The sequence below is a fragment of the Podarcis gaigeae genome, assembly GCF_964106915.1.
Source record: "Podarcis gaigeae genome assembly, chromosome: 2".
Lineage (NCBI taxonomy): Eukaryota > Metazoa > Chordata > Lepidosauria > Squamata > Lacertidae > Podarcis > Podarcis gaigeae.
Window position 1 is genome coordinate 3,869,075 of NC_139679.1, and position 21,217 is coordinate 3,890,291.

Below are 21,217 nucleotides of genomic sequence, written 5' to 3' on the forward strand. Positions count from 1 at the left end.
CTCATTGAGCTGTTTTCTGTCCCCTCAGGGGACAGGAAGGAGTACATATGCACATCTTAGGATTCACCTGAGCATGCTCATACCATCCTCTGGTTTCTTGGTTACCTTACTTGGCTATAGTCTTGTCTGTGGCTAATCAGCTATGTTCAAAATTAGAGGGAGTAGTAATACTGACTCAGGACAATTGTAAGGATTGCTGCAGTGCTGTGTGCAAAGTGCTTTGAGAACTTAGTTGAATAAATAAATAAATATTAATGTCAGAAGAAACATCTATTAAGGTGTCCTACTAATTAGGCCATCTAGGTCTGCACTTATAATGGCTGTTCTTCCAGGGCCCCAGGCAGAAGTCTCTTCCAGCACTGCTTTTAAACTTTTAACATTTAGAGATTTTTAGTTTAGAAAAACTGGATGGGAGGACATGATAGAGGTGCATAAGATTATTCATGGCATGGAAAAAGTGTTCTCAAAAAACTATGATTTCGGGACATCGAAGAAGTTGAATGTTGGAAGATTTAGGGCAGACAAAATAAAGCACTTCTTCACATAGTGCATAATCTATGGCATTTGTTGCCATAAGATGTAGTGATGGCCACCAACTTGGTGTTGGAGAGAAAGGGTTGGAATGGAGTTCAGCACAATGGCAATTATTCCAAGCACGTTAAAACTTGGTTAGATTTACATCCGTCCTCATCCACCTTTAAACAAGTGTTCCCCACAAAATATTTAGGCTAGAATAAATCGTAGCTTTACAAGTACAGGCAGCAACCATTTCGCTTGGGGGATCCCTTCCTGACCCCCACATGCATCAGTGGAGCATGTATAAGCATGGGCTGCCCTGTTCTGCCATCTTCTGGGTCCAAAAGGACCGTGCATCAACTAGACATACCTAAAATGGTTGCAGTCTGTAAGTGAATGTTTTATTCACAGTCTCCATTGGCTGGCAGTAAAATAAAGGTGTAAAAAGGATCCAAATAACTTCATAAAGAAAAGCAATTGGTTTCCTTACAAAATGATAATGCAATCTTCAGGTTAGCAAAGAAGCAGGCTGTAAAATCTCCCTTTTGGAGAGAGTAAGGTTCCTTCATTTTTCTTGCATCTGGGAGCCATTGACTGTATGGAACCTTGCTTGTTTGAGGAAGCACAAAGAAAAAAAGACTGAAAGTGGGGAGCAAAGGCTGCTGTATGCCTGCCAAGCCACATTCTGGTAACTTGAGCTCAGGGCTCAGGTTAACCCTTTCATGCATGAAAGTGTGAGCCAGTGACTGTATATCAAGAGAATTAGACAAATCCATGGGAGATAAAGCTATCAATGACTACTAGCAACACTGGCTTACACTGTCAGAGGCATAAGCCTGTGTATACCGGTTGCTGGGAATCACAGGGTTTTGCTTACTGGCTTCCCATCGGCATCTAGTTGACCACCTGTGAGAACATGATCCAGGATCGGGTGGGCCTTTGGCTGATCCAGGAGGGCTTTTCTTATATTATGCTTAACTGGAGATGCTGGAGAATCTGGGACCTTCTGAATCCAAAACATGTAGATCCTTCATTGAGCTATGGCCCTTCCTTAGCTCAGTGTTTCATACTTTACTCTTCCGACAAATTCACCTTTGAAGCAGAAGCCATATACATATTCTTATGTTTTTGAGACTGAGGCAAAATAGTTAGGTGATCTGCACAGACAGGAAAGCCAAGGCTCAAGTGACTAAATTAAATGCTACATTTTGCACATGTCAGAATATAAGCACACCCGTGGCAAATGCTGAACATGTTTTTCCACCTCACCCCAAACAAACCCCATAGGCACCATCTACACTTCTGTCTGCTTCCAAAGTCACATTTCTGGATGGTATCCTGGAATGCAATTCAAAACTGCATGGTGGGACATAATGAACCACAGCATTTAAAAATGCATTGAACAGTGGGACATAGGGACTGCTTTGAAAGGACTGTGTAGGGTGAGCACAGTTTGAATTAGGACCACCACCATGTGTCCTACATTTACAGGGGACAGTTTTCTATTTGAAGGTTCAAGTTTAGTTTATAGAAAGAAGAACCCTGAAAAGTGAGAGCAAAGAGGGAGCCTTGGAGGTGGCCATCAAAAGGGAGCACCTGAGCAGCAGAGAGAGGAGGCCCACAGATCACCTGGGCACAGTCTTCCCCAGGAGGGTGAATTGCATTGTATCTCTTTCTCGCTTTTAAAATAAATGTTATTTTTCAGTCTTTCAGAAATATTTTGACAAATCAACATACAATCCAACATTTTCTAACAAATACGTATATTTTGACTTCCCCCCATTCCTTTTGTGGTTTCTTATTTTTTTTAATTTGTAACACTGCATGTCCTTCAGTACTCCAATTATTAATTACTCCCTAGTTATCCTTTGCATTGTATCTCTTTCTACATAGTAATTATTTATTAATTAGCATGTGAACATTTTATAAAAATCTGTGTCCTCTTTCTTTTTGCATCATGTAACTGGTGCCCTTAATCTGAACTGAGGTGCCACTTCAGACAGGGGTGCCAACTAGAAAAAATATTGGGGGGGGGAGGGAAGCCCTGCCCGGCATAATCAATCACATGATGTGGCACACGCACAGCATATTTTTTTTTTGGGGGGGGAATATTTTATGGGGGGGTCAAATACCTCTTGGCCCCTAGGAGTTGGCTCCTATGACTTAAGATATACTAGCTGTGATCAAGATTCTTCGGCAGGGCCCAGCTTCACTGGGGAGGCCAGACAGGCTCCTTCCCACACATAGATCATGATTCCATTGCATACATTCAACCTCATGATTTATATTTATAGCCAGACATGGCAGTAAGGTGTGTGCATGTACTGGACATTTGTTGACATATATTTTCGGCCTGTAAATCAGCACTTGTTCCCACTGTTCTTGGGATCAATGTCCCTGATTATCAATGTGGTTTTTGAGAGAGCATTTGACATAGGAAAACACAAATGATTTCTCTGTCTCTCTAACTACAAGTCCTTGCTTAACTGCACAAAGTATGTACTCCTTGTCCTAGGAAAAAAGCCTGGGGCAGCATTTTTCTCTTCAGACTGTTGCAACGCTGCTTCTGTTCCGATTGGCTCTCGCAACTCTCTCAAGATCTGAAGTTCAGCTTCATGTTCTGCCCTCGTGATAAAGGGTTGCAGGCTGGTCTGGCCCCTGCCCCGGATCAAAGAAGCCCCGGTAAATTGTACCTTTCTCCCTCACGCTTGGGCCCCCCCACCAGAAAGATGCAAAGATCCACTCCTGGTAAACATTTGACGAAAAAATGGCGAAAAAGGTGGATTTTAAGAACAACTGTTGTGATTAGTTTTTTTAAGTACCTCAATAAAACAAAAGCAATGTTATCAACAGCAAACAGATCCTTCCAATCCCACTCCCTTTTAGTAAGCAAAAGGGATTTGAGCCTTTGGCATGCATACCTAATTCATACGTCAGCCTGCTGGAGTGTTTATATAACCATCGTCACTCAGGGTAAAGAACCAGGAAGCTGAACTACAGTTGCCGACGCTGCTGAGGAATAACAACATGTTATCCCAAGTATTCAGGGGTGTCTGCCCCTCCCACTACTTAAATGTCACCCCGTGACATTTGAATAACTTTCTTAAACACGTGGTGACAGGGAACACAGTATGGGAAGGTAATGCACCATATTTAAAGTACTTTGGGAGTGATTTTGATTTGAACAAATTGCACCAATGGTAGTTAAGGCTGCAGGCTTTGGATGTCAAACACACGGCCTCCATGGGCAGGGCCAAAAGCTGTAGGGTGATGCCCCGTGATGAGATGAATACCATTTTAAAAATACTTAGAATATTTGTATGTTACCCATACAAAGATTATCTGGGTGGCTTATAATGTATATTTAATATACTGTACAGTAACCAAGAAAAGAAAAAAATATATAATGCAGCATTTAAACAAACAAACCTCAAGCAGCCTATAATAAAATCAATAAGACAAGACTCTCAGTCAGCACTAAAAATGCGAAGAGATTTTTAAATAATTTTAAAGGCCTGGGAAAATAAAAAGATCTTCACCTGGCACCAACACAGAGTACATGCCAGGTGGCAAAAGAATACCAGGTAGGGTGGCACCATCGAAAAGCCCGTGGTTCACAGCAAACTGCTGTATCTGGTCAGTGCAAGGATTTCTGCCCTACACATCCCCCAGTCCTGCCATATGCCCACCGACAACATCATTGGGCACTTTCCCAAAATTTCAGATACAGTGGTACCTTGCAAGACGAATGCCTCGGAAGACGAAAAACTCGCAAGACGAAAGAGTTTTTCGGTTTTTGAGTTGCTTCGCAAGACAATTTTCCCTATGGGCTTGCTTTGCAAGACGAAATGTCTTGTGAGTTTGTTTCCTTTTTCTTAAAACCGTTAATACCAGGGTGCATCTGTGCTTCGCAAGACGAAAAATCCGCAAGACGAAGAAACTCGCAGAACAAATTAATTTCGTCTTGCGAGGCACCACTGTATGCCCACTTGCCCAAAAGGATTGGCAACCCCTGTGAGGGCAGCAAATGCGTTGCACTCCAGATATTGTTGGATTACATCTTGTATCATTCCTGCCCACTGACCATGCAGGTTAGGGCTGATGGGAACTGGAGGCCAACAACATCTAGAAGGCACCATGTTGGGCTATCCCTGCTGTAGACCATGGCACCTCCCCACCTTCCTGACTCTTGAATCAGTGCTAGCAATGTACCAAGTACCCAGGAGGACACTGCTGGCAAGCTCCTCCCAGTCCCTCCATCCGGGTCTCAGTGACACAAACCAGATTTGCCCTGGCACCCACAGTTAAATAAATGATTAGCTATTTTATTGTGGACTAAGCCAGGGACTCAGTTACATCAGTAAAGGAAAAGAATTTTAAATGCATTATAACACTGTGGCACCAGATGGCGCTGTGGAGTTCCGTCTTTCGGCAGCGCGATTTCCCACTATGAGGTTTACAACGCGTTTTGCTGAAAGTTTTTTTGACGTGTCTAGATCCAGCCCAGCAAGCATTCAGTTGATGACCTGTGGGTATCATACTCCAACATCTGTAGAGCATCCTTTCATCTTGTGCTCTGAGGAGGGCAGAACAGAGACTGGCCCCAGAATCCCATGATTTCAGAAGCTGGTGTTTTAGGGAAAGAAACACAGGGCATTGTGAAAGCTGTCTCACACCTCCTGGGCATTTCCCCTCCCTGGCCTCCAGCCCCTTGGCATGGCCACCCTTCCTGGAAGGCCCAGTTGTTCTGAGATACTTCTATGTGGGGTGGGAGATATGCCACCCCTCACGCTGAGAGAGGGCCCATTTGGCAAGAGCTCTCCCAGCACCCTCTTCAGAAAGCCAGGCAGGTCAGCCAGCAGGTGCTGGGACAGGAGGAGGGTCCTGTGTGCCAGCTGCAGAAGAGCCAGGTGGCCAGTGAAAGGGCAAGCAGCTGCTGTTGCCAGCGTTAAAAGGGCAGCTTGATTGCTTCCTTGTTTGGGTTGCGTAGGATCCTGTCTTCACTCCCCCCCCCCTTGGTGGCTCCCTCCCCGCATCCCCGCTCCCCTGCTGCTCACACACCAGGCAGAGCCCTGTCAGCCTTCAAGGGGAAAGAGGGAGAAGAAAAATAACACTTGAATATGTATTTCTGCTGAAATGAAAGAATTACTGCCCGCATATGAGGCGGCAGACACCTTAGAATATATAAGGGCATCCTCTGCATACACAAGAGGCAGGTTCTTCAAGTCAGCTTGCTTCGGGGGTAGGAACTGGAGGGCAGAGGGGCCTCTGGGAGGAATCATGTCCTTGATGGGGCAGCATCTGTCTTTAGGTAGGTGCGGGTGGCTGTGGAATATAAAGGGGATTTTGATTTTGAAGTGGATGGGTCTCCAGTTCTCTATGAAACAATTAAATGCTTGGTGATGGGATTCAAGCCCACCTGGAACTAAGTGTCTACTGCTATGAAAGACCCCCCCCCCTAATCCAAGATGCGTAAGCTTTCTTAGTGGTAAGTGAAAATAACCTGGCACAAACTCTGCGCATGCTTGAGGGCACTATTTTCTTCGTCAGAGAGGTCTTGAGGCAGCTTAAAACATTTGTTAGGGCACACCCACCCCTCTGGAAATTATTTCCTTTATTATCACGTTTCAGAGAAATTCATAAAAATAATCCTCAAAAACTTAACATGTACTAGGCGCTAAAAGCACCCCTGCCAAAAGATAGACAGTCTTCTGACATTTTTGAAATATTACCTATATAGAAAGTAAAATAGCAAGGTTAGCCTATAGTTGCATACAACCCCAGTTAGACTGATCACTATGGCTGAAAACAGATCCGAGAGATCAGATTAAACCTTATTGTCTACTGTCCCCTGTTTAGCCCCCCCCCCCAACATCTCTTGTTCAAACTGGAAGATTTAACACACTGCACCCTGCGATTTTGCGCATGGATCTGAACCCACTGAAATAAACGGATTTACGCGTATGCTGCCGAGTGTGGGGCGGGGGTGGCGGGGGCAACCTTTGATGTCTTCCTTCCCCTTGAGATCACAAGTTCAAACCAACCAACCAACCCACCCAGCCTTCTCCCTTCTGTGAAAAGTACAATTTTAACTTCTTCAGTATGTTCTCCGCCGCCCCCCGGTCACATATTTTTTTTTGCCCCCAGACTCTTTCCCTCCCAGGAAGAGGTGTAGGAAGAAAAATCGCAACACCCTCTCCCATCAGCGGCGGGCGGACTGGGATTGGTGAACTAGGGAATTAAGGAACATACCCCCCCCCCCGCCGCCGCCAGCGCCCCCTTCCCTGCCAGCATCTTGGGCAGGGCGCATGCAACTCACGCCCGTCTCTTCTCCGCGCGCTCCCCTCCTTCCGATCAAGTGCAGAGTCAACTTTCTCCCCCCCCCCCCGCCTCAATTCTCAGTGCATCTTGGATTGCTGCTCCGGATACCTGCTGCTCCTCCTTCCCGCACAGCTCTTTCGCGGTCTCCTTCCCACCGCAAGGATTTTGTTGTTTTCCCCTTTTTTGGGGTGTGTGTGTGTGTGTGTGTGTGTGTGTGTGCCTGCTGCTGGTGGTGGTCTTCCTTTCTTCGAGCTCCCCACACCTCCTCCAGACCCACCTCTCTCTCTCTCTCTCTCTCTCTCTCTCTCTCTCTCTTTTTTTCTCCCCCCCCCCCCCTTCTCCGCCGCGCTCTCAATGCTGGCGGAAGATTTTTGCCTTGAAACATGAAGGTCCTTAGCTGGGTGCATCTGCTCCTTAGCCAGTGGCTCCTGCAAAAGGTAAGGAGCGAGCGGGGAAGGGAGAAGCCGCGGGCGGCTTGGCTGGCGGGCGGGCGGGCGGGTCGCGGGCGGGGGAAGTTGCGGTCGCCCCAGAAGGCAGCCTTGTGCCCGAAGCAAACTTGCCCCTTGGCACGAGGGAAGGGAAAGGGGGCACCAAAGGAACCAGGAGAGATTTCTGCCCGGTCCAAAAAAGGCTGGTAGTGTGTATAATTCTGGCCGCCGCCCGCATCGTTTCCCCAACTTTGACTCGACTCCGGGTTACAATTCGTTGGAATGTAAGCAGCAGAGACTTGACGCGTGTCTCGAAAGTTAAGGGAGACGCTGATTTCTGGGGAGCGGGGAGTCGTCTGTATGCATTCATTGGCGAGCTGGGCGGGCGGCTGGCTTGGGTGTGGGTTGCGTGTGCGTCCTGTTTTCTTAGCGTGGGACATAATCAGATTATGTAGCAAGTTCGTCTCCCCCCGCCCACAAAAAAGAAATCTGCACGGAGCGCCTGTGTGGGGTGTTTGGTTTGGGTTTTTTGGCGGAGTGGGGCGAGGAAGAGAAGAGATTGCCAAGCTGTAAAAACACCTCCTCCGCTCTCCTCTGGGGCGACGGCCCGTCTGGCGGCTCCGCGAGACGTGAATCGTGTAAATATAGCCTGGCTGCCAATTCGGATCCTCTTCCCGCTTAGCCCGCAGACAGCGACGGGGGCGGTTAGGTGTAACTCCGGGTCAAGGCGCGCTCGCAATGCTCGTAAAAAGGCGAGGAGCGGCGGCTTGGTGACCCGCGGGCACCCCGAGGTCGAGTGGTCGGTCCAGCCGAGGGCAGCGCCGATCTTTCTTCCCGAACTCAGACGTTCATGCATCGGACGCTCGTGTCATATTCCAGTACGATATTGCATATTCTTTCAACTCCCATAGGGCTGAAATGCGCACGGAACGGGCTCGCAGGCGCGGCACAAGCGAGGCTCCGGCGCCCGCCCTCACGTACCCGTTGTGTGTACAAACGCGCGCACGTGGTCGTGCAGTGCCACTTGGCTCCCGGAGGCAGGTGGATCAGTACGGAGTCGGTGTGCAAGGTTTGCACGTGGGAACACCATGCAAGCGTGAATAGACGGCACCTACACGTCCGGGTCACACCGTACAATAGCGATTTCGTGCAAGGTGGTGGGAAATAGTGTGTGTGTGTGTGCTCACACATATTTCAGACTCTTGTTCTGTGAGTTGTGCAAAGTGTTAGACAGCTGAATAAACGTACCTAGCATTTGCTAAGATCTGGGGCTCTCAGGGCAGATCAGCCCATTCAGACCTTCCACCACAATCCCAGCATTCAGAGTTTTATTTCCATTTCGTTATCTACAAAAACTGGTTTCCACCACTTTTTCAGAACCCACTTCCACTGGCTAGGAAAAGAGGTACATTTTATTCCTCATGACATGGCAACTCCCCTGCTCCCCTCTTTTGAGGTGCTTCTTCTGGTTCTAAACTGAGTAATTTTAGACAGAGCTTTGACCTTTTGCACTGGGTGTTCCTGTTGCGAATTTAGCTTGTCTCAAATGCCACAAGCACTGCAGAACCCTGGGAGCCAGTGTCGCTTCCCCCAGAGGATCCGATGCACTAGTTCCAATTTGCTTGTCTTGAGGACAGGATGGTTGTTTGCTTGGTGCAAGCCCTCAGAAAAAATCAAACTGGAACCCAGTTCAGGCACAAACCCTGTCCCCCCTGCCCTTCTGACCTTGACGCCCATCTTCTGAATTACAATCCAGTCCGAAGAGATGTCTTCCATAAAATGCATCATTCTCTCTGTTGCACATACGTATGAAAGGGGATGTAACAGCCAGTGTGTTGCTGTTGGTTCTGTTTCTCCAACATGCTTACAGATTGTGGCATTAAGTGTTTCTTTGTGCCTAGTATATATAGTATACCCCTTATTGGTTAAACCAGGGCCCATTAGCTGTTCCACTTGGAGGCTTGCTCTTCTAATTTGCCCAGTTTAAACTGAGTGGAGAAGCACTTAAAGCAAAGTGTTATTAAATAATTGCAGAGGCCTTCCAACTTAGACTCCCCCTCTCCTACTTCCATTCCCCTGGGCTTCTTTTCTTCTACCAAACATGCTGCCATATTTTTTTTAAAGTGACTTTTGGGAGCAGAAATGACCTGGCCCTCGTGATTTGGAACTTCCCAATTTCTCTTTAGACCAGTCAAACAATAGCTTTCAAAAAGAATCATAAAATTTTGATTCTCTTCCGTCTGCTTCATACACATCCGCTGGTGTGCAGTGTGTGTGTGAAATAATTCTTTCACAGGTAACAGGCATTGCAGTTTTTAGTGCTTGCAAATGGGGAGTTAAGAGCTTTGGTTTCATTTTTAATTTTTTTCTCTGCCTGTGTCTTATTTTTCTTTTTATGGCATTGTAATGTTGCAGGGAGAAATAAGGAACAGGCTCATTAAGCACCAGGCCAGCGAGAATCGGATTTCATGACAATCAATTTTTACTTTTCAACAGTTTCATGAATGCAAACCCCTCCCCCACCCTCTTTTCTTTCTCAAGGAGCTACATACAGACTTTTGCAAGGTTAGATCTAACTAGTTTGACTTTCTTGGGCTTATCTTATTCTATGTAGCAAGATGGGGAGGAAAACATTATTTGGGGGCTACCCTCAGCTTTCCATCAGCCTGAGAGCACTGCTTTTAAGAGGCTGTGGGGGGACCTTTGTTTTAATCAGATAACAGCGATTTTTGTTCCTGGCGTGAAAGGCAGGGAGATCAAAGGAATGAGGTGTGCTTTGGGTTTGGAAAGAAGGTTTAGCTACTGAGGTTTTTTTGAGCCCTGCATTAGAGAAAAAAAACATTCAGTGAAGGTACAGATGAGATGCTCTCCTGATTCTCAAACTAGGTCTTGTGCGATGTGTGTGTGTGTGTGTGTGTAAGAGAGAGAGAGAGAGAGAGAGAGAGAGAGAGAAGAAACACTACTGCGAGCTCATAAAAAGCCCAACATCTGGGTGGGAAATCCGCAGCCCCCCAACTACACCTCACTGGATCATCAGTTGTTTCAAATAAATATTACAAGCAAAGTTAAGGAATGAGAAACAATTCAGACACCAGTGCCTGGTCTATATTAACTTCTCAGGCTGGAAGCCGCCACTATTACTGTGGAGGTGCCCCATTAAAATGTGGGGCTGCTTTTGTGGACTTCAATTTTTTATTCAGTTCCTTTGTGGCCCTGTTATAGTGCATCTTAGGCAGACAGCATCCCTCTTCAACTACATTTCTAATTTATCCCAACATTTTCCGTGTTGCCCGTAACATTTTGACAAATGAGATTTTGCAGTTGCCTATAGAATGAAAACCTTGCTGTGAATGAATATTTAGAGCAGAGCACAGCAAATGCCATTCTTTCACCTGAGAATTTGGTTGATATTGAAGACCACTGGAAGTTTTTACTTGCCCCATCTGTGCTTCCTGGTTTCCAGTCTACCCAGCAGCAGGCAGGGAAGTCTAAGATCATGATGTGGAATCAAAAAAACAATAGTGCTGAATGTTGCAGCTGCCATGGTAGCATTTCTGGAGTTTCCCTCAAATAAACAAAAGAAAAGGAGCAGTTTGCTAGCCCTCAAGATATGGACTCTAACTTAAAATAATGTCTGAGTGCTATCTGGTAATATTGATCTACTAACAAGGAATTGACTTCCCTAAAGTCAGGGGTGCTACTCATCTTCCTTTGTATCTTCCAAGAAGTCTGTGATCGTGTTCATGGGGATTGTGTCACCTTTTATCTTCACAAGATGATAACTAACTCAAGACTGCTCAGTGGGCTTGGAATGTAGATTTAGGGTTTCAGATTTATTTGTTTCTTTTAAATGCAGAATTGCCAATCACGTATATAAGTATCCTATCTGTGGCTCTGAGGATGTTGAATGTGATGCTGCCACCTCAGAGTAGACTTTGACTGAAAAGCATAGCTATGTGAAATTTTACTCACCTATTTCTATCACTGAGAGAATGAGATTCAACTTTATGCAACCTTTGGCCATAAGGAACCCAGGATGTTGCTTAATACCAGGTCAGCTATGGACAGACTGTGGACATCATACAGTTAAAGCACATTCCACCCACATGTAAAGCACATAATTCATCCCCGAAGGATCCAGGGAACTGTAATTTTCCCTCACAGAGCTACAGTTCCCAGCACCCTTAACAAACTACACTTCCCAGGATTCTTTGAGGCTAATTGTGTGCTTTAAATGTATGGTGTGAATCCATCTAGCCCAGTACTCTTCTACCTGAGTGCAAGCCTGGTGTGAGAAAGAACGACTTGGCATGAGTACCCTATCCATTACCAGGCTTTGCCCAGTACCAGAGCTTAATGCTGAAAGGCTCTCTGTCGATCACCTACAGATGTCCTTTGCAGAAGGGGCACGAGTGCCCCACAAGGCAATTGCTAACAAGCCCATGTACATTGTCTCTCTGAAGATGCTAGCATTTTGGCACATGGCAAGCTCTGCAAGGGGGTTCAGCTGAAAATCTTGTTGACTCTCAGCCCAGAGTTCCCTTTCCATGCTGATCAGACTTCAACCAGAGCATTTTGTCAAGTTGAGGTGGGAACTCTGATTATCCACAAACCAACCTGAAGTTATTTTAACAAAGTGGTGGTGGGGAAATCGTGAGACTTCGATAGTTGATACTGCTTTTTGAAAACAGTTCAGTTGATGTTGAACTTCTTACCCAAATGTTGTTTATGGTGTTTAACCAGCACACGGTATTTTGAGATATTTCTAACTTTGCTGTAGCAAATTGAAAAAAGCTTATTAATGGCAGCCCCCTGTGGTTCAGCACCGTCCGGGTCAATAGGACCCTGCCCATTAACTTGTTTTGTACTTGTGTACATTTCTGTCAGCAGATGCTGGGAGATTATGAGGAGTGGGATCTACAGCTCTGAGCTAAAAAAAAGTAAGAAATCCCCAAACATTGCAGGATGGAATAGAATAGTGCTAATCTGCTTGGTGTGCTTGCATTGTGGTTGCAAAAGAGACAGTAGAATTTTGAATTTACTTTACCAAGGACTAGTATGTTGGAGGAAAAGAGGAACTGGGTGGATAAAACATTAGAAATAACATGATCCAGAAGTGTATGAATGAAGAACACCAAAAATGTAGCAAGGAGGTAGGGTTGGGGGATGTAAAGCAAAGGTGTAGCCTTCCAGCTGTGACTGGATTCTGCTTCCCATCATTCCTAACCACTGCCTATGGTAGCTGAGGCTCATAGGATTTGGAGTCCAGCAACATCTGGAGAGCCCCTGTGTCCCTCACTCAGCCACCGACATCCCAAGAATCTCATTTTGGAATGTTTAGAAATTGCTACTCAATTTTGTACATTTTGTGGTGAGAGGTGTTTCTTTGTTATGAGGACCGCAATTCTGCTGCTTTTGAAGAATGAAGGCTGCACTGAACTAAAAGTGAGGGCTCAGATTCCAGAAAGCCATATTTATCTATTATAGCAATGAAGATTTCTGAAATCCAGCCTCAAATATCAACCTAACAGTGGTGTTTAAACATGTACTGTGGAAAAACATTGAAAAGGAGAGATTTGGAAATTGCTACAGCAGAATCCCTGCCCTTCCCCTTTCCTGATTCCATCTTTGTTTCCTGTAGTTCCTCCGGTGCTTTTTTCTGGGGGGACGCAGGGAAATGCATACCCCTAAACATTTTGTGAATCTTTGTACTTTTATCCATGTACTGTATTTCTTTTTCCCGATTTGAACTATAAAATGGTGAGTCAAAACTTTTTAAGGAAAAAAGCACTGAGTTCTTCCCTATGTTCTGCTCATATACTGCCTCAGTTCTTTGGAGGCTAGGGGCGGGTAGGGGCTGATGGTCGCAGCAGGAGGCAGACGACCTCAGGACTTTTAAAAAAATGATTCCTGGCCCTAAAGAGGAAATGGGATTTAGTTCAGAGCCAAGAGATCAGAGATGGGGTGCAGGACAAACCTCTACTTTGTTTTTTCCACTCAGTTTGCTTCAGTAGGGTGCATCACTTTCCCCCATATGAAAATGGTTCTAATAACGTAGAGCAGGGGTCAGCAAACTGTCCCTCAGACCTTGGGGGGGGGGCAGACTAGATTTTTTTTTGGGGGGGAATGAACAAATTCCTTTGCCCCACAAATAACCCAGAGATGCATTTTAAATAAAAGGACACATTCTACTCATGTAAAAACACGCTGATTCCCGGACCGTCTGCTGGCCGGATTTAGAAGGCGATTGGGCTGGATCTGCCCCCCCCCCCGGCCTTAGTTTGCCTACCCATGATGTAGAGGCACCCTTGCAAAATGCAACACGTTTAACACATGTCTGTCTCTAAAGGAGTTCCACAAAATGAACATCCTATTATTTTTCTGACCCAAGGACAAAGGCATGTGTCCTCGTCCTCAGATAATAATGCCTGTCCTTTTGCTGGGCTTGCTATCTTGCTGTGTTCGGCATTGCCCTGTCCTGGGGAAAGGGCTGGCTTCGTTTTCTTTTCCATTTATTACGCTCAATAGCCACTTAAAGTAGCTGATGGGTGCCTGGAGCCCCGTCTGGCCCTGCTGTTTCACAGGGTCATGCGGTGCCAGATGTTCCTGCATTTAAACAGCTGCCGTAGCCTCATTTTGATAAAATAATAAATCCCTCCTCTTTGGCTTTAACCCCTTTCTGGCTCATACCACTCACAGCCAATGCTACATAGCAACTTGGAGCTATTCACGTTCACACTGGATTGACATAATGATATGAGGGGCAGGGAATTTTTTAACCAGTAGAGAAATGGGCCTGGATTGTAACTGGAGGGGGAATTTATTGAGGCCTTGAAGCTGTTAGCAGATGTATAGAAGGGATAATTTTGAAAGGGGCTGCTTCTCCCGCTATTACAGCAATATTTTGGAAAAGGGGAACACTGATATTAATCCTCCAGTAAAACTGATTCAGTGCACCGGAACGCTGCTTTTCTTTGACTCTTGCAACCCTGGCTGGAGTAGTAACTGGTGCTCTTGTCTATAAGACTGGTGGTGAGCACTGAAGGAGTTATCCTGCCCAATTCTGAACTGAGCAAATCTAAGAAATATTCCCCATCTCAGCAGTATTAATTAGCAAGGACACACTTCTTCATTAGCCACAGCCTTGTTAAGAGCTCATTGTCTGACTGGCTCCCCCGTATTGTAATTGGGACTAGTAGGTAAGCAGACAAAACACAGTTCTTATTTTGGGAGAGAAGCAATCATGTAACATGGGAAACAGCTTTTTCTAATGGATGCAGCAGCTAGGTTCAGAAGGGCACTTGAACACCTTAGAAAATGAGAAGCAGAAGTTAAAAGTGTGCGCTTGTGGACTCAAAGAGTGGGGAGCAGGCTGAGAGCCAAGATGCCTGAGGGATGTGGCTGACTCGGGCCCTCTGGAAACAAAATGGCTGCTGCATGGCTGCTACATGAAATGGCATGTGTGTGACAGGCTCCCAGTGGAGCAAGCTGTGCGATGCCATAATCAGTGCTGGCTCACCTTCCATACAGATGGAGTTCTAGGCAGCCTTCATGTTCTATCCTTTAATGTGTGATAGGATTCCTGCTCTAACTATTTGTTTTGCCTTTTCCTTAAGAAAGGCCCAGGCCCACATAGAACTAGTTTCATCCACATGGCAAACTCAGAGGTGGGCCTGGAGCTGGGAGGGTGAATTTAAGAAGCTTGCTTGGTCACGGACCTCCTGCCTAAGGGATGTGGCTGACACGGGTCTGGCCAAGTTGCTCTTTGTTGGCCTCAGTATATAAAATAGAAATGGGAATGCTTTACCTCCCACACAGTTGTTGGCAAGCTGGAGATAAAGCCATAAAAGCATTTTATATTATGAACAAGCAGTATGTAAACCAGGCTTCCTGAACATCAGCCCTCCAGATGTTTTGAGACTACATTTCCCAGCATCCCTGACCACTGGTCCTGCTAATTAGGGATCATGGGAGTTGTAGGCCAAAAACATCTGGAGGGCCGAGGTTGAGGAAGCCTAATGTAAACCATTAATAAATGCATCTGTATGAGTATGTGCCTGTCTCAGGAGGCATTAACACTTTTAGCCTTATTTAGTCAGTCCTATTTACTCTCATAGTTCCAAACCGAACCCTGGAGTTCTGGCTCCTATATTCTTCTGTATTTTCCACCTCAGTTTATGCTTATGCGCTCTTACTGTTTGCCCTGTTCTTTCCACACAGAGGTCTGCACTTTAGTGGTCTGTGTCTGAGTGTTGTTGTGGTTGGTTTTCTTGCCCCAAGTTTCCCCCGCAAAATCCTGCTCTTTAAAGCTCAATCGGAGCAACTGCCAATTCTGGTTTTCCACTGGTTGACTTTGCTCCAATTGAGCTTTAAAGAGTGGGATTTTGCGGGGAAAGCTCAGGAGCAAAAAAAAAATGAAGGTAAAAAACTGGAGGGTGTTTGGATAGAGAGCTTTAAATTGTGGACTGTGCCTGGAAAGAGTGGAGGAGAGGCAAGTGTGGATAAGCCCTTTGTCTCATTAGACCCTCACTCATTACACATGCAGAAATGTGAAAGGCAAGTATGTGCATCCAGGAGTTGGGCGGGGGAAGACAACAGTGCATTGTGCAAGCCTAGAAGGCCATATTGGAGATCCAGGAGTCACTGATCTAAGCAAGCCTCGCACACCCTTTTGTCTGATTATCAAGGGGCGAGTGGACAGAAGCTGCTGTCCCTGGCTGAAGAGAACCTGCTGTGGATTTCCTTTTCTTCCCTCTCTTCCGCTTTCACCTGCATGCTCCGTGTCCATCCAGTAAGGGGAGCTCTTGATTTCTATTCCTCTCAGTTTCCATTCTAGCCCCCTTTTAGCTTTAACTCAAAGAAGCTTATTGAGAATTGGGACAAGCTGTAGTTGGCATAGCCAGTTTTCAGCCAGAATGTGGACCCCTCAGAATCCCAGCTGTTTTTACTTTGTTTTACAATTTTGTTACTGGTATTTTCTTTTATATTCAAGCATAAGTTTCTAGCCCTTATGACTGTTGAGAGGTGTGTTTCAGATGTACAGTGCCTTTCTAAAAACTCGCTCCTTCTGTTTATGTGTAGTTCCTTCATGGCTTCCAGTGATACTGCTCTCTGCATATACCGAACCCAAACAGTACGTCATTTGGCAACACCTGGGAGAGTGTATGGTGTGTGTGTATGTGACCCCCCCCAAACTATTTTAATTGGTCACATTTTATCTTGCCCTTTCTCCAAGGATAGCTGATTCAGAATAAGACATGCAAAACAAACTAATTTGAAAATGTTTGAATGATAATCCATATTGTAATTGATTCTGAGTTTAAAATCTTGAGTTTCCATTTTGCAGGATTTGGAGAAAAAGGCAATACCAGGAAAAAATCCTGGGAACAATTTGGAAATCTAGGGAATTCCCTTCTCTGCCCTGTATTGATTAAATGTTAAAATAAGACTACCTCATGCCTTATTACTTAAGAGATGCCTTCTGTTCTCGTAGAGCAGGGAGAGTCATCAGGCCTAATCTGCCAAACCTCTAGATCCATACCCACCTCCTCCCATCAGGTCCAGCCTGTTCTCCCTAGACTGCTCTTTACTTGCTATTGATCGGCAATCCCTGTGCAGTTGTGCAGCACTTCCTGCCATGTGATCTCTCCCCACCCTCCAGATTCTGCTCAGCTGATTGCAGGTTTCACTACTGTTGAGCAGTAATCTTTCACTTTGTAATTTGGCTCCATTCTCCACCCATATGTCACCCCGATTACTTTGCCCAAGAGACTGTGTTCCTGGGGGGTGGGGACCCACCCCACCTTTAAAGCTATATAAAGAAGGCCTCCCACTGTTCTATGTTCTTACCTCATATTACTTCCATAGAACTGGTATATTCCATCAGCTCCCAGCATTTAATACAGCACATCCTGGCACACCTGGCGTTTGCCCAATATACCCAGTGGAGCAAGCCTCTCAGCTCTCACGGCACACCCATATGATTTTCCTTGGCATTGCTCTAGTCGAGGGGTCAGCAACCTTTTCCAGCTATAGGCCAGTCCACCGTCCTTCAGACCATGTGGCGAGCCAGACTATATTTTTTGGGGAAAATGAACAAATTCCTATGCCCCACAAATAACCCAGAGATGCATTTTAAATAAATGGACCCATTCTACTTATGTAAAAGCACCAGGCAGGACCCACAAATAACCCAGAGATGCATTTTAAATAAAGGCACACATTCTACTTATGTAAAAACACGCTGATTCCTGGACTGTCTGCGGGCCAGATTGAGGAGGTGATTGGGCCGCATCCAGCCCATGGGTCTTAGGTTGCCTACCCCTGCTCTACGCCCTCCCAGACTGTCATCCATTCCCCTTGTCCCATATCCTTGCCTGGGCAACCCAAGGAATTGAAAGGGGTGGTGGTGGGGGAAATGTGATGCTAACAACCAAATACCAAGATGAAGGTCTACCAGGCTTGCGTGTTCAGCATGCTGCTTTACGGAAGTGAGACACGGGCAACTTACACCCACCAGGAGTGACACTTCAATGCCTCAGGAAGATTTTGGGCATCACACGGCAGGACAGGGTCTCAAACAAAGATGTGCTCTTCCAAGCCCACTTTGCCAGCATGTTTGCACATTTCTGTCTCAGTGATGGCCTGGTCATGTACACAGAATGGAAAATGGCAGGATCCAAAAGGATATGCTCTACAGGGAGCTGACTTCAGGTACCAGGACTGTTGGCAGACCAACTCTGTGTTACAAAGACGTTTGCAAATGTGATGAGGGCTGGCAACATCAATGCTGCCTTGTGGCAATCCCTTGCAGATGACCGCAGTGCCTGGAGACAGACATTCAGGTCATGTATCCCCAGCAGTGACCAGAGGAGAAATGACCACTGGGAGAAGCGCAGAGAGAAGAAACACCATGGTGCATCTGTAAGAGTGAAACTTGACACCTTCAGCTGTCGCACCGGCAATAAAATATGTTTCTCCCATATTGTTCTCTACACCCACAGCAGGAGCTGTAACTCTCCAACAGTTTTGTCTCTCAGGACAAATCAGTGCCAACAACAACAAAATTCCTCCACCAGTTCTGCATAACTGGAGTGGTGGTGTTGGTGTTGAAAGGCTGCCAGAAGAAATCGCATTGGCATGAGCACCAAGGCGATGCACAGGAGCAACCCCTGAAACCAGATGTTGTAAACCAGATGTTGTCTTGCATCTGCCTTGCATGATCTGCTCCCCCCCATTCTAATGTGTGCATAGGTAGTGATAGATAGATAGATGATAGATAGATAGATGATAGATAGATAGATAGATAGATAGATAGATAGATAGATAGATGATAGATAGATGATAGATAGATAGATAGATGATAGATAGATGATAGATAGATATAGATAGATAGATAGATAGATAGATAGATAGATAGATATAGATAGATGATAGATAGATAGATAGATAGATAGATAGATAGATAGATAGATAGGATCAAGGTCCAGCTAATCTAGGACTCAATGCAAGGTGGTCCTCTAGAAACTGACTTGTAGACCACCAGTAGACCATGATCAACCTTCTGACTCCCCCTGCAGGGTGCAAAACAACAACAACCCTGGGGCAAAATCACAGCAAGGGATTTTTATAAGACTGGGTTTGTCAAGAGGCCAGAGAACCAAGTTGTCTGGCTTAGGTTCCCCCAATTTGGTACTACATCTGTTCTGTCTGGGTGAGGTTTGAGTATGTAAATGTCACTCTTATTTGAATTCTGTCTAAAAGTAAAAGGTAAGGTAAAGGACCTCTGGATGGTTAAGTCCAGTCAAAGGCAGCTATGTGGTTACGATGCTCATCTCACTTTCAAGCCAAGGGAGCCGGCATTTGTCCACAGACAGCTTTCTGTGGCCAGCAGGACTAAACCGCTTCTGGCGCAACAGGACACCGTGGCGGAAGACAGAGCGCACGGAAACACTGTTTACCTTCCCACCCCAGCGGTGCCTATCTATCTACATGCACTGGTATGCTTTCAAAGTGCTAGGTTGGCAGAAGCTAGGGCAGAGCAATGGGAGCTCACCTCTTTGCGTGGATTTGAACCATCGACCTTCTGATCGGCAAACTCAAGATGCTCAGCCGTTTAGACCACAATGCCACCCGCGTCCCTGAATTCTAGCTATTGTTGCTATTGCCATACACAACTGTCAAGGGCACTTCTCAGACAAGGAATACATATGGCAGATAGTTAAGTATTTCTTGTCTAAGATAGCACAGTCACTTCTACATCTCTGGATATCTACACACCCCAATCTAAAGGCTAGGCAGCTATTCTCAGGTCCACATTCTATGGAGTAGTTGCAGCAACAGGGGGCCATTCCCTCTCCACCAGCTTATGCACCTTCCTCCGAGGGGCTGTGTGCATGCAGCTGGAGACTGTGCCTGTATGGAAACTTTCTCTGTGCATCCCGTTTCAATTCCCTCCTCGTTCTGGGAGGGTGGTGCAGGAAAGGGTGGAGAAGCACCTTCCCTTGCCTGACCTGCCTTTTTCTCCTCTTCTTCTGACCCATCCTGTGCTCCACTTTCCAGCTCCGAAGCTTCCCCATGCCTCTGTTTTTTGCCTCCTGCCTGGTCCAGGTCCCCACAAACCATTGCCCCTCTCTCAGAAATTGCATCTCCTTACCTGGGAGAGGGGGGGAAAGTAATTCAGGGGTGGGGAGTGTCTGAGTAGATTTAACCTACTTCCTAACATGCCCTAAAGATAAGTGCTTAGTGATCTGTACTGCAACACCCTTATTTCAGCTTGCTGCTCAATTGAGCACAACCAAAGCCATTTTGCTTCCGGTGGCCCAAACAATGCCTGTTTCCACCAACTCCTGCATGCCAAAGGCACATCTGAAGTTGAGAAATTATTATTATTACTATTATTACTACTACAAGATCTCCACACAGTACATGTGGGGAATCACTTCAGCTAATGTAATGCCAATACTGTACATACAGTGGAGCTCTTTTTGTTTTTAAAAAACTAACAACATGGAAGACCTCTGTGTTAAAAACTGTGCAAGGCCTCAGCACCATTTTTTTATTTTTTAAAAATGTCATCAGATTTTTTTGGGGGGTTGTTATTATTTAAATGTGTACAGGTACAAAAATACCTGCTTGCATGCCTAGAATGGGAAAAGGTAGAGGAAGACGGGGGTGCAGGACCAGAAAATACATCCTAAGAACATTCCACCAAGCACTACTTGTGTGTGGACACTTGCATACCAATTGCCCACATGAAAAAGCAGATCAGAACAATCAAATTGAGACGTTAAGCCCCCATCTGGAAGTCCCCTAAGGGAGCCATTGTTAAGTCTCATGTGCATTCTAGCCAATGGTAAGTGTTACAGTCTCAGGAGGTGCAAGAAGTACATTCACTTACTACACTGGAATCATCGTGGCTTAACAAGCTTATTGTGAGCCTGAATGAGATATGGAGAATGAACCGCAGGTGGAGGAAGGCTGGGCCCGCTCCATGAAACTCTGAATGCAGTCGGCAAGCAGCAAATTTGGTATCTCTTGCAGAATTCAGCATTGTGCGAAATCTCTTTAAAAAGTAAAGCAAGTTTCTAGCACTCAGGGCTAAACATTTCTAGCTCATATGAGGTAAAATCATAGAATTGTAGAGTTGGAAATGTCCCCAAGACTCATCTAGTCCAGCCCCACAGCCATCCCTAGGTGGGCTTGGACCCCCAGCTTTGTGGTTAACAGATGCACTAACCCATTGTGCCACTGGGGGAAATCTCACACATTGAGTTAGGGGTTTAAAGAGACTTCCCGCAGAATAGAGGTGGTGAGTGCTGCAGAGCTCATTGCCCCCTCTCATGGAAAACAGAAATGGAATGTATTATTCAAATGAAAGCAAAAATGCTCTAATTTGCATAATTTATTCCATTTGCAGAATCTGTTTCCTTGGTGCTAAACTTGGACCAAGT

General features: G+C 45.7%; 1 protein-coding gene and 1 long non-coding RNA gene across 4 annotated transcripts in view; both read left to right on the forward strand.

The window, feature by feature from the left end:
- Positions 1-7,048: 7,048 nt before the first annotated feature.
- NXPH4 (neurexophilin 4) overlaps positions 7,049-21,217 on the forward strand; it is a 78,463-nt gene continuing 64,294 nt past the window's right edge. For both annotated transcript variants that reach the window (XR_014561784.1, XM_083729256.1), the window contains exon 1: positions 7,049-7,274. Coding sequence is in view for 1 of the 2 variants with exons in the window: in XM_083729256.1 (XP_083585382.1) it covers positions 7,221-7,274 (54 nt within the window). In the remaining variant the exon portion in view is untranslated. The remainder of the gene's footprint in view (positions 7,275-21,217) is intronic.
- Positions 8,180-12,780, forward strand: LOC310840115. 2 transcript variants are annotated; one of them, XR_014561814.1, is made up of 3 exons: positions 8,180-8,436; positions 9,692-9,830; positions 12,156-12,780. It is a non-coding gene; the product is annotated as an uncharacterized lncRNA (long non-coding RNA). The 2 variants fall into 2 exon arrangements; XR_014561815.1 differs by having other exon boundaries at positions 8,180-8,419; positions 9,681-9,830.